Source organism: Pantherophis guttatus, chromosome 14 (assembly GCF_059756535.1).
Source record: "Pantherophis guttatus breed Tessera chromosome 14, ASM5975653v1, whole genome shotgun sequence".
Taxonomy (NCBI): domain Eukaryota; kingdom Metazoa; phylum Chordata; class Lepidosauria; order Squamata; family Colubridae; genus Pantherophis; species Pantherophis guttatus.
This window is the reverse complement of record NC_142076.1, coordinates 1,769,979-1,782,095: the sequence shown is the minus strand read 5'-3', so window position 1 is coordinate 1,782,095 and position 12,117 is coordinate 1,769,979. Positions and strand designations below refer to the sequence as shown.

General features: G+C 54.6%; 1 protein-coding gene across 1 annotated transcript; it reads right to left on the bottom strand.

Annotated features, from left to right (window-relative positions):
- Nucleotides 1-1,749: 1,749 nt before the first annotated feature.
- On the bottom strand, nucleotides 1,750-11,994 carry SCNN1G (sodium channel epithelial 1 subunit gamma). The gene is made up of 13 exons (XM_034420633.3): nucleotides 11,828-11,994; nucleotides 11,050-11,390; nucleotides 10,638-10,941; nucleotides 10,186-10,379; nucleotides 9,611-9,714; nucleotides 5,491-5,654; nucleotides 5,134-5,232; nucleotides 4,639-4,756; nucleotides 4,147-4,225; nucleotides 3,811-3,868; nucleotides 3,354-3,415; nucleotides 3,136-3,211; nucleotides 1,750-2,805 (listed from the first exon to the last, which is right to left on the bottom strand). The coding sequence occupies exons 2-13, from the start codon at nucleotides 11,364-11,366 to the stop codon at nucleotides 2,422-2,424; spliced, it is 1,959 nt and encodes a 652-aa protein (XP_034276524.2). The 5' UTR covers nucleotides 11,367-11,390; nucleotides 11,828-11,994; the 3' UTR covers nucleotides 1,750-2,421.
- Between the last annotated feature and the right edge of the window lie 123 nt (nucleotides 11,995-12,117).

Here is a 12,117-nt window from a genome sequence, read left to right as displayed (position 1 = left end):
ACCCCACACCTTCATGCCTCACCTCCCCCACACCAGCACAACTCTGGGTGCAGAGCTCTGCCCTTCAACCCCTGGGATGGCTGGAAATTAAGGAGACAAAACAGCCAGAAACACCAGGAAGGACCAAACGGATATCGCAACCTGAAATACTATTTACTAGAAGGCACTGGTGCTGCCAGCCTTTAGATGTCCCAAGGGCTGGGTGGTGCCTTGCCCGGCCCATAAGGGCCTGGACCTGGCACCTGGGGGATCTGTTCTGCGGGCACCTCCCTTTGATTTACAGAAGAGACTTGATTAAGGGGGGCAGCAATGAAGGGGTCAGTGAGTGCCAAGGGCTGCCTTTCTCGAAGTAGAGATTTGGTGGGAAAATGTGGCGAGGTGGGCGCTCCGTGGAGCTTGGGCTCTTTTGCCCAGGCAGGGCTTCTTTGCTTTGCAGCAGGGATGAGTCCCTCAATGTTTGGCTGGCAGCAAAAAAGGGGAGCCCCTCCCCCTGGATGGGGGAGTCCCTGAGGCTGCTTCCCATGAGCTTTTGCCACAAGTGGCTGCTGGCAGCTGGGGAGTGTCCAGGCCCACCAGACCCTCCTCAGCACTTGGCAAGGGGAAGCTAGCCTTGGGAGAGGAAACTGCTCTTTCTGGCTTGGGCACAACTTTCACTGGTGAAGTTTGGGCATAATTACTTCAAGATGGGCAGCCATGGCTTTTTATGCCTCTCTCAGGAATTCACCTCCCCAGTCCATGACAAATGCCATCAAGTGGGCACAACACAAACTTTGTTGCCATCAAAGTTTGGCTCATTTCTGTTTCGGAAAGCTTAGCAGCTCTTGACTGTGTGATGGTCTGGTGCATTGAACAGAAAATGATCAACACAAGAGACCAAGGACCAGGAGGAAGGATCTCACTCCTTGCCAACTTGATCCAGAAGGCATTGAGCTGGATTCTGAATCCATTGGCAGCCTGAGCAGGATTTACGTGGAAGCCTTGAAGAAGATACCGGCAGTGGGTGCATCTTTCAGAGCTGATGGATCTTTCTGAGAGATCTGGGGGAGGGGGAGGGGCATCTGCAGGGGCCGTGTGTGTGTGTGTGTGTGTGTGTGTGTGTCAGAGAGAGAGAGAGAGAGAGAGAGAGAGAGAGAGAGATAGTGCAATGGTGGATCTTGCAATGGCCATGACCTCTGAGCTTCCATCAAATGTCCTGATGTAAATGCATCATTGTGGTTTCTGTGGAATTACAACATTGCAACGTTGTCCTTCTGAGTCTTTGTGGTTTGCCAAGGGGGCTGCTGTGGGTCTGTGTGGGAGAAGCGAATCCTCATGTGAGGTTCAGCCCTTTTGACAGGAAGGGAAGCACTGAGCACCCTGAAGCATCTGCTTTCGATGCTGGGGTGGGGGAGTGGGGACAGAAATGGCTGGTCCACACAAGGGGCTCCTGTGGTCCAGTAAAGCAGGTGACCATGGAACTGCTGAGGCCAGGGGGCAGCCTCCCCACTTGCATGGCCCCTCCCTCCCAGCCTGGACATTGTTGCTTGTCTCCATAGCCATAAAAGTGACCCAAAGCATCACCCCCCCCAAATTGTTCTTGGGGTGAGGTGCACATTTCCCTGGGACACCCCCCCCCTTGGGAAGGCTGAACACCAAAGCAGCTCTGACAGAAAGGAGGACCCTGCTGGATCAGGAGGGGGTGGTGAAATCCTTCCCCCCCCCGCCTCCCTCCAATTCTCTGTAGAAGGATCAGAGAGCCACACGCACTGCTCCGTCAAAGACAAATTTATTAGCCTTCAGCCTCGGCTGCCCTCCTCTGCCGTGGCAGCTGTTGAGGCACATGAGGGGTGTCGGCTGCGCAGGAATCGGCCCCTCAAGTCCCTCTGGATTGCGCTCCGCATCTTCCCGACAGTCGTAGGGCTTGGGGGCTGCTGCAGGAGGTGCCTTCCAGGGAGGGGCAGGGGATTTCACCTTCTGACTACAGCTGGCCTGTGCAGGTTTCCAGGACTAGCCGAAATATAGTCGGTCAGGCAGAGGCCTTAAGGTCAGCAACTTCTCCCCACCTCAGGAAGTGGCCTCCGCCCCCCCCCCCCAGTCTTAGATGCTTACAGCTTGGCTGCCCCCCAGAGGTGCCTGGAGCTCTCCTGGATCACTCCCTGGTCTCCAGGATGGAGCAGTTTGGCCACCAGTGGGGCTGCCCAACTGAGAGAGAAGGCAGCTCCTGTCCAGTTCAAGGCCACGGAATGGGTGCCACTTTGCCCGAGTGTCCCATCTGCCATCCTCAGACGTGGTAACAGCAGGCCTCCCCACAAGGGCAGTGATGAAGGGGGAGCATGCACCCGATGGAGTCTCTTGTACAGGGAATCGCTGTGATGCTGACGTGCGGCTTCCACCCTCCAGCACCACCCCACGTCCTGGGGCTTTCTGTGGAGACCGCTGGCCTCACTGGGCCCTGACCTCCAGGGTGTCCTCCAGCTGCTCCGAAAAGGGGCTGATGTGTTGCAGAGTGTTGTAGTTGGGTGGGGGCGTTTGGGGTGGGGACAGCCGCATGGCTGTGTTGAAGGTGGGGGGGTCATCGTCATCCTGGGCGCAGGCTGCGTTGTGATATCCTTGCTCTGGGCTGGTTGGGGGGTGGGCATCGGCCTCTTCTTGGTCCTGGGCGCTTGAGTGGCCCCTCCACCACCGCTTGGCCTTCTGCCACTGGTAGCGCAGGACAATGCAGAACGTGTCCAGGAAGAAGACCTCCACAATCTCAATGACACAGACCACCGAGCAGCTCATCCACAGCCCCAGCTGGCCCCCGAAGTTGGACAGGAGCAGGACAATCTGGGGGAGGGATGCAAGTGTGACTCCCATGGTCACCAGAGGGTGACCGCCCAGATCCTGGCTGAAAAGAGCGGACAGACTTGCCCCTAACTCCTGAGCCAGATCCAGGTGGTGCCAAGGCCCTCGGTCCCACTGCCACAGCTGGGAGATGCCTGTTGCTTGGAGGGCAGGGAGGGCAGATGGATTGGATGCCCTGCTCTGCCTCTCTCAAGAAGGGCCAGCCGGGAGGGTGGGTTCTGGGCATCCAGCCAGCAAGGGATCCAGGTTCTGGAGGGAATTGGGTCCCACAAAGCAGAGCAGCCTGGAACTTAGTCAAAAGGGAGAACTTACATTGTTGGCTGGGTTTTCGGTGATGAACCTTTCATTCAGATCTTTGTAGAACACCACTAGATTTGCCAGGTCTGTCCTGGGAAGGAAGAAGGCAGGGACAGAGGGAAGAAGTGAGGACTGGGGAGCAGTAAGAGGGACAGCCAACGAGGAGCCCAGCTGCAGGAATGGCCTGAGGGCCAGCAGGTTCTGACAGGTAAAGAGGCAGTGGGGAAACTTACTTGTTTAACTTCTTGTGGCCATTTAGGCCTTTGTCCCAAGAGAGAACGCGAAGCATCCACTCCTGCCAAGGGGGAGGAAGCGGGAGAAGGAAGGTTAGTGGGATGTGTTTGCATGGTTCTCCCACCCCCAGACTTGGCTCCTCTCAACATCCCAGAGGCAGTGCGTGTGCCCCCTCCTGGGTTGGCCTCCTCAGAATGGTCACTCCCAGCCTGGGGTGGGCAATGGAACCGTCTGTCCCAGCAGGCCCCAACCCGATTTCCACTGGTTGCTTCCCCTCTGAAGGAGGAGGCTGGCAAGATGGTGCCCTCTGTGCTTCTGGCACAACCTCCTCTTTCCCGCACCCACTTGGTCCAGTTAGAAGCCAACTGGGCTGGGGGCGCCAAATGCCTCTGGAGCTGCCACTGAGGGTGGAAGGGTGGCGCCTGGCGAACATCCCTCAGCCGAGCAGGGACTTGCCTCGGACACGCTGGACGGCCACTGGGCCAGGCTGGTGGTGAGAGTCCACTCTTTCAATCTGCGGAGAGAGGCAGCGGCTGAGGAGCTGGAAGCAAGGGGGCTCCAGATGCCTTCCAGCCCCCTCCCCCGTTTTTACACACTCCCTGCTGAGCGCATCCACCTGGTTCAGTGCTTAAAAGCACAGGTGTTTAAAGTGCTCCGAGCAGTGCCAGAAGTGACTCTAATTATTCCCAACCTGACGCGATGGGGAATTTCTAGGGCTGGAACAGGCCCTGTGTGGACATAACCGTGGGGGCTCCACTGGGCCTGAATGGAGGGCTTCCAGCAAGGACTTACTTGCAAGCTTCTCTGCAGATTTGCTGGCAGCCCAGCTTCTCTTTCACAAACTGTTCGTGCACTTTATAGTAGCAGTACACTGCAGGGGAACAGGAAGGAGGGGGGAGAGAGGGAGGGAGCCAAAGCTTCACCTGGGCCCTGGAGGAGAAAGCATCTTGAGGGGCAGCCTGAGAAAGGGCAGGAAGAGACTCGCCTCTGATAGGGCAGGGGTATCTCAGAGCCGCCTTTTCAAAGCTTCGGCAGGGAAGGAGAAGTGGCGTTGGGCAGACCAGAGGTAGCCCCAGGAAACGGGAAGAGCTTGGCTGCCACTTTCAAGGGACCTCAGGAGACCCTAAAGCAGCCTTTCGCCACCTCAGCCGCTTTAAGAGAGGTGGGCTTCAGCTGGGGAATTCTGGAAGTTGAAGTCCATGCGCCTTAAAGTGGCCGAGGCTGAGAACTCTGCTCTAAAGCCAGATGCCCACAGTCCACCTCTAACCTCCCAGGGAGACTTACTCCAATTGGGGTATTTTTTATAGTTGCAGAATTCGGCTCCGGCAGGCAGAGGCTGAGCGTACTGAGCACATCCACAGGTTTTCACCATTGAATTCTGGAAGCAGGAATGCAGGCAGATCTGCATGGGGGAGGGGGCAGGGCGGGAGGGGAGAAATCAAGCACTGGTGAAATCTGGTGAGATGAGCACCACGGTCTTCTTCCTCGTAATCCCTAGCAGCTGTGGGTGGGTGGGAGGGTGGGAGGGAGGGAGGGCCCACAGGGGCTCAAGGCACAGCCTGATTTGCTGCTTGGAGGGTCAATGTGCCTGGTAGCCGCTGAAGCAGGTCACAGTTGCCCCTGGGCTGGGCTGATGCCCAAAGGAGGCAGCCTCAGTTTGCTGAACCGCTGGGAAGGGATGGCCCAGGGCACTTGCTGGGTGGGGATAGCTCTGACGGGTCCCACTTCAAGGGCAGCTGCAGGGAAGGCCACGGCCAGAGTTGGTCAAGATGGACTCACCTGCAATGAGTAGCTTTTGTTGTAGAGGTTTTGCACAGGAACATCAGCTCCGTCCTCCGTGCAGTTGCTGTATGGCCGGCTGAGACGGTGGGACGTGGTCTGCAGCAGGACAAAGAAGAGCTCTGTTGGGGAGATGCTTGAAAGAACCCAGGGGAGGGGGCTTGGGACCACCAGGGGAACACCCTTCCACCAAGTGTTCCACTGCTGCAAGGGGCCTCTTTCTCACCTGCCCAGGAGATGCAGCTTTAAGCCGAGCAGGGCAAAGAATATTCGAAAGCCCCATTTCCCAAAGAGCCTCCCAACTGGGGGAGTCTGTCCTGCTTCCTGGGCCAGAGACCCCGAGTCGGTGTCACTCACAAAGTGCATCCCGATGGAGGTGGCCGTGGCCGTCTCTATCTCAGTGCCAATGTCTTCAATGAAGGGGTATTCGTCCTGATCATGGATCACAATCTTGGCGCCCGTGGAGGTCACCAGGAAGGGGTTGTAGTCGGCTTCTTCTATGTACAGGATCACCTGCAGCCCTGGGCAGAGTAATAGGAGCAACCTAAGGCCCTGCAGGTAGAATGAGCAGGAGCAAAGAGGGGGAGGCAGGTTGGGAACATGCTTCTAGGTCAGTGGTAATATCACTCTTCTGTGTAAATGTGTGCTGGGAGTTTTTCCCCCTCTTCTGTTCAATCCTGTCTGATTCTCAGGGGCTGCCTGGACAAGTCCCTGCAGTTTTCTTGGCCAGGTTTTTCAGAAGTTATTTCCTCCTGCCTGGGGCTGAGAGAAAGTGGCTGGCCCAAGATGACCCAGCTGCAGAAAGCTAGGGGAAAAACTCACCCTCTCCTGGTTTCTAGCCTGGTGCCCTAACTGTGATACTCATGCTGCGAATAACTCCTCTACAAGGGGTGGGGCGAGTGGCAACAAACCCTTTCCAGAGAAAGGGACACTGGTTTTATCTCAAAACAAGACAAGGCCACAATGTGCATCTCCTGATCAGAAACAATATTCTGCCACATGCTGAGGAATTCCTAAACGAGAGCCTTCAAGGAAAGGAGAAGTTCAGGCTTGGCAGTCAATGACTGTGTTTCCCTTCTTCTCATTGAGCAAATATCCACAGCTTTTCCTCCCACCAATTGGGCTTCCCTGAACAAGCCCTTCCACTGATGGGAGCAGCCACGGACTCTGAGCTGCTGTAGATCAGATCAGGGAAGAACTTCTGCGCAAAGAATTGGATTTAACAGATTAACAGAGTTGGAAGGGACCTTGCAGGTCATCGAGTCCAACCCCCTGCCCAAGCAGGAGACCCTACATCTGCCTCTACCTAGGATCGAACTCACAACCTCCTGATCCCAGGCGGAAAAGAAGGCTGTGTGCTCTCTCCACTTCTCTTCTCTCTCTATACCAATGACTGCATTTCAAATGATTCATCTGTTAAACTACTGAAGTTTGCAGATGACACAACAGTGATCGGTCTCATTTGAGACAATGATGAATCCGGATAGACGAGAGGTTGAACAACTAGCCTTGTGGTGCGACCGGAACAATCTGGAACTGAACACACTCAAAACCGTAGAAATGGTGGTGGATTTTAGGAGAAACCCTCCCATACTACCACCTCTTACGATACTAGACAACACAATATCAACAGTAGAGACCTTCAAATTTCTAGGTTCTACCATATCTCACGACCTAAAATGGATACCCAACATCAAAAACGTCATCAAAAAAGCACAACAAAGAATGTTCCTTCTGCGTCAACTCAGAAAGCTCAAACTGCCCAAGGAGCTGCTGATCCAGTTCTACAGAGGAATTATTGAGTCTGTCATCTGCACCTCCATAACTGTCTGGTTTGGTTCTGTAACCCAACAAGACAGACACAGACTTCAGAGGATAATTAGAACTGCAGAAAAAACAATTACTATTAACCTGCCTTCCATTGAGGACCTGTATACTGCACGAGTCAAAAAGAGGGCTGTGAAAATATTTACAGACCCCTCACATCCTGGACATTAAACTGTTTCTACTCCTACCCTCAAAACGACGCTATAGAGCACTGCACACCAGAACAACTAGACACAAGAATGGTTTTTTCCTGAACGCCATCACTCTGCTAAACAAATAATTCCCTCAACACTGTCAAACTAGTTACTAAGTCTGCATTACTATTAATCTTCTCATCATTCCTATCACCCGTCTCCTCCCACTTATGACTGTATGACTGTAACCTTGTTGCTGGTATCCTTACGATTTATATTGACTGTTTCCCTATGACTATCATTAAGTGCTGTATCTTATAATTCCTGATGAATGTATTTTTTTTTCTTTTATGTACACCGAGAGCATATGCACCAAGACAAATTCCTTGTGTGTCCAATCACACTTGGCCAATAAAGAATTCTATTCTATTCTATTCTATTCTATTCTATTCTATTCTATTCTATTCTATTCTATTCTATTCTATTCTATTCTATTCTATTCTGTCTCCAACAACAAAAAAGGAGTAAGAGGCTACAGAAACATGGCTAGTTACCACCCCGCATAGCAAAGATGTTGCTGTTCACTTTAATTCATAGATGTATATGGGAGGAATCCCTATCTAATAAATCAACTCTGAAATCTTAAGAAATCATTTCAAGGTTTTTCAAGGTTTTGTATCTCCAGTCTCCACTCACTCATTTGGGGGTCAGGGTAGTGAAGACCCTGCAGGAGACCCTGGACTTTGCTCGCCATTGTTGACATCAGGAGATCAAATGGAAGAGATGAGGAAGAGGAGGAGTAGGAGTTGAAGGACTTAAGACTTCCTAAAGAAAAGGACCCTAGCAGAAGAAGCAGAAAGAGCTCCTGGCAGTCTCATAGGAACTGCTGGCTGCTGGGCACCCCAAGCATCAGAGACTGGAGATGCGCCTGGAAGTTTCATAAACTAAATGGAGCATCTGCACAGTGCCTCGGATGGCCCAGAGGTGGAAGCAGGATGCAGCTTAGAATGAAAGATGCCAGATGAAAAATAGGCCAGGTAACTACAGGAGGCAGCAGCAGAGCAGGATGTGGGTGTAAAGGACCAGAAATCCCAAGAAGTCTCAAGGGCCACTCGAGATAGCAAATGGACCACAAGTCTCTGTTTCCCAGCATCCTCCTTCAGAAGGGTGGCTGTTAAAGGGGTTTGTATGAACAACAATACCAAATGAATAGCGAGTATTAGGTATCAAGAATCAGGGATTAGGTTAATTAGCTGTGGTCAGGGGTGAAATCTACTTACCTTCCTTACCAGTTCGGAAGCGCACGCGCCACGCATGTCACATGTGCACGCAGTCCTTCTGCGCATGTGCAGGAGGAGGTAAAAAACACATTACTTCCTGGTTAAAACCAGGAAGTACTGACGCCCGGGTGAGTGAGCGGAGCTTTGCTCCGCCATCGCTACCAGACTGCCGAACCAACGGCTAAAATCGCTACTGGACCAGGCGATCCGGTCTGATCCAGGAGCATTTCACCCCTGGCTGTGGCCATGATAATGGTGAGACATGATTAACACGGCTAAGACCAGGTTGCCAAGATGGTCACCAGCCAGGCAAATGAAGGTCCCCAGGAAGCCTTGGGCCTTGGATGGATGCAGCCTTGGCCAGCTGGGCAACCCATTCAAGGAGATGACAGCCTGGTGTGGAAAGAATACCCCCAAAATAAGACCCTGTCTTATATTTTTTTTGAACCCTGAAATAAGCGCTTGGCCTCATTGCCATGCGCTCAAAAGCCCGATTGGGTTTATTATCAGGGGATGTCTTATTTTGGGGAAAACAGGGTACCGGAACAAGAGCAGTCCCAGTCCCGATGTGCAAAAAATCTCATGCCTCTGGGGGAGGAGAGATTTTGGTCCCCTGTTAAGATGGCTGGCGTCCAGCACCAAAGAAGCCACAGTTGCTCTAAAGGCTAAACTTTGCTTGGTGAAACATCAGGGGTGGGTGGGGTGTCAACCGGTGATGGCTCCAAGAGGGAGCCCAAGCGGTCCTGTTATCAGAGGGGCTACCCAACTTCCTGCTTCTGAGGAGCTGATTATCCCTTCTTCTAGGGAAGTTCCCTTCTGCTTATTCTGAGCAAATTCAGCTTTCCGTTGCCCCTGGGGGGCTGGTGGTCTGCTTGGGGTGTCTTTTTGGCAGGAGTCTGGGAAGCAGGAACTCAACGGTTTCCTGACCTGTCCTGGACAGAGAGGCTGGCTTTACAGGGCAGGGGAGGCCACATTGCAAAAGCAGAACCTCGACTCCTCTTGAAAAGGCCAGGTGAAAAGAAACGGTGGGCAGAGCCTTGGAGTTCACAGAAGGCCACTCCAGGCCGAAAGACGGAGGGTCCACGAGAAGGACAGAAGCAAGCAGGACACGAGCCACACCGAAATGAAACCACAGATAAGCAAGTCAGAAAAGACGCCAGTGGCTGCCAAAGAGCCCAGCTTGCTCTCTTCTCTTTTGCCCAGCACCAATCTCTCCGCAGCCCCCGCGGCTCTCACCGTTCTCGCTGCCTCCTGTGGACGTGGTCAGGATCTTCCCCTCTTGCCCACTGTTGAAGGTGTAGCAATTTCCGTGGAGAGGATGGTGGAAGGAAGTGAAGTTCCTGAGAGAGGCCATATAGGAAACATTTTATTAAGAGTATTATGCACACACTTCCCCAAACTAAAAACAGGTGTGAGAAACGTTATGTTTCTACTGCCTGGATGGATAAGAACAGGAATTTGACTTTGTGACGGGGTTGCTCTCCTTCTTATTTCCTTATTTTCCAAATGGGGAGCTGAGGCTGAAAGGCAGAGAGCTTAACTGGGTCAGTTACAAACACGGGCCAAGTCTGGACAGAGTTTTTCTGCCACTTAGTTGGTGGAGTGAATCTGGTGCCTGCTCAGTGCAGATCCTGAAACCGAGTTCAGCCTGCAGGCTAAACTGGCAGTGCCAATGTAGCCCTTGTGTGAGTTGGTCCTTCCCTCTGAGCTGGCCAGAGACCAGCATGCCCTCCCCCCTCTCTCTCTCTCTCTCGGGTGAACCAGGAGCTGCCCAGGTGCCCGCTCTTGCCTTCCCTTTGCCCAGAGCCAACCTGGCATCACAGGAGTCCCCGTCAAACAAGCAGCTCAGCATCAGCTCCTCTGCTGAGTAGCTCATCCTCTCCTTCTCCTCCGCATCGATCTGAGCCATGATATTCATGTAGTGCAGCTTGTACCACTCCTGGATGGCATTGACGCCTGAGCTGAAGGTATACACAGTGCAGTCGCTCTTGTTGCTGGTGTCACACTGCAAGAAATGCAACAGGCTGGAGAAGCAATGCAGGCCGAATCACCGCACTTTGGAAAACTTTTCAAAGCTGAGCTGTCGGAATCACCACTTTGTGCATGGGAGGCCTCCTCCCTCTCCCTCTTGGCCCTCTGTGGGAGCATGGCTCATGCCAGAGCCAAGGGGTGGGCCTCCCCCTTGCCACAAGCCGTGCCCCTAATTCCAATCCTAGAAAGACACCCCTGGAAAGACCCCAGCTTTCCTGGAAGAAGCACTCACCAGCTGGAAGCCCACAACGTCCCGGGGGCTTCTAACGTTGACTATGCTGGAGCTGCCTGAGATGATTCTGGCACTCATCCGCCGCTTGTATCCAGCGGAGACATTGACGGTGGGCTTGGCGTGGAGGCTGTCCAGATACATCAGGGGAAACTTCCTGAGAAACTTGCTCTTTTCGGAGTGCTGCCTGTCCGCATCACGGCGTTCCCGTGGCTTGCTTCCTGCTCCCGAGAAGTTATACAAGGACTCCAGGACTGACATGGTCTCCCTGTCCAGTTCTGAGAGGTGCTCTTTTATGGCACTGTATCTGCACAAAAGAAGGAGCTGAGGAAAGTTTTGGTCCCGCCCCCCCCTTCACCCCCAGTTGGTCTTCTCTGTCCCCTGCTGCAGATTCCTGCCAACCGTCAGCACCTACTTGTAAGGGTTGATATTGCAGATGGTGACGGCTGGGAAGCGCAGCTTCTGGAACTGCACTGTGACGGAGACAGAGGCTGTGTAGTAGTTGATGACCAACTGGGCACAGTACCACAGGATCAGCCCCACTGCCGTCAGGGTCAGGATGATCCAGAGGACGCGGCGTAGACGTCCCCGGGAGACCACGATGCGCCGGCAGCCGTGGGTGTTGGTGTTCATGCAGTACCAGTGCATCAGTTCCTTCAGGGTGGGGGCCTGGGGGCCCGTCACTGGCAGCGTCTTCTTGATCTTGGCCTTGATCTTCTCCGCAGGAGCCATGTTGCCTGGGGGGGGGGGGCTGTCCTGAGGGCAACAGAGGAAGAGAAAACTATCTGGAGGAGACTCTTCCCCTCCGATGGCTTCAGCCAATATGTGTCTATGGGGCCGGCTCCGATCCCTCCCAGGGCCTCTGCTGGCCTTCCCAAGCAGCTTCAGGAGAGGGGGGGCTCCGGGGGCAGGGAAACCTTTCCAAAGTCACAGCTCAGGGGCTTTGGGCTGAAAGGAAGCGGGGGGGGGACGGGAGGCAGGGCCGGGAGGGATTAGGGTTTTGGACGCTGGCCGTGGGGGGGGGGGGGTCTCCGTCGCGCAGCTCTCCCAGCCTTCCGTCCAGGGTCGGCCAGCTAAACGAGAAGCGAGGAGCGAGCCCAAGGCGAACGGCCGGAACGAGCCTCTCCCCCCACCCAGCACCACAGCCGCGCGTCGACGGCGACAGGAGGGGCTCCGCCGGCCCCGCGTCTCACCTGCCAGACGCCGTGCCCGAACCGCCGGAGTTCTCAGCGCTGTGGCCGCCGCTGCCGAGCCCCGCCTCTCCCGACTCGGGCGGCGCCCCCGCCCTGCCGGGTGACTGCCCCGTGGGCCAGGCTGCCTCCCGGGCACCGGCGGTCCTGAGGCGGCCCCTGTCGGCGGCGGGTGGCGCAGCAGCCGGCCGGGCGCCCGAGCTGTGCCCGACGAGGCTTTGGGGCGGCAGGAAAGGCCTATTGGATCGGAGTTCTGTGCCAAGCTTGGCCCGAGCCTGGAGTTGGCGCGGGGA

What these genes read in the sequence shown, in the direction of transcription:
- SCNN1G (XM_034420633.3), bottom strand. Translation starts at nt 11,366, where the DNA reads ATGGCTCCTGCGGAGAAGATCAAGGCCAAGATCAAGAAGACGCTGCCA. An exon ending in TGCAATATCAACCCTTACAA is followed by an intron (nt 10,942 to 11,049) that starts GTAGGTGCTGAC and finishes TCTTTTGTGCAG; the next exon opens with ATACAGTGCCATAAAAGAGC. An exon ending in ATCTGCAGAGAAGCTTGCAA is followed by an intron (nt 3,869 to 4,146) that starts GTAAGTCCTTGC and finishes CTCTCTCCGCAG; the next exon opens with ATTGAAAGAGTGGACTCTCA.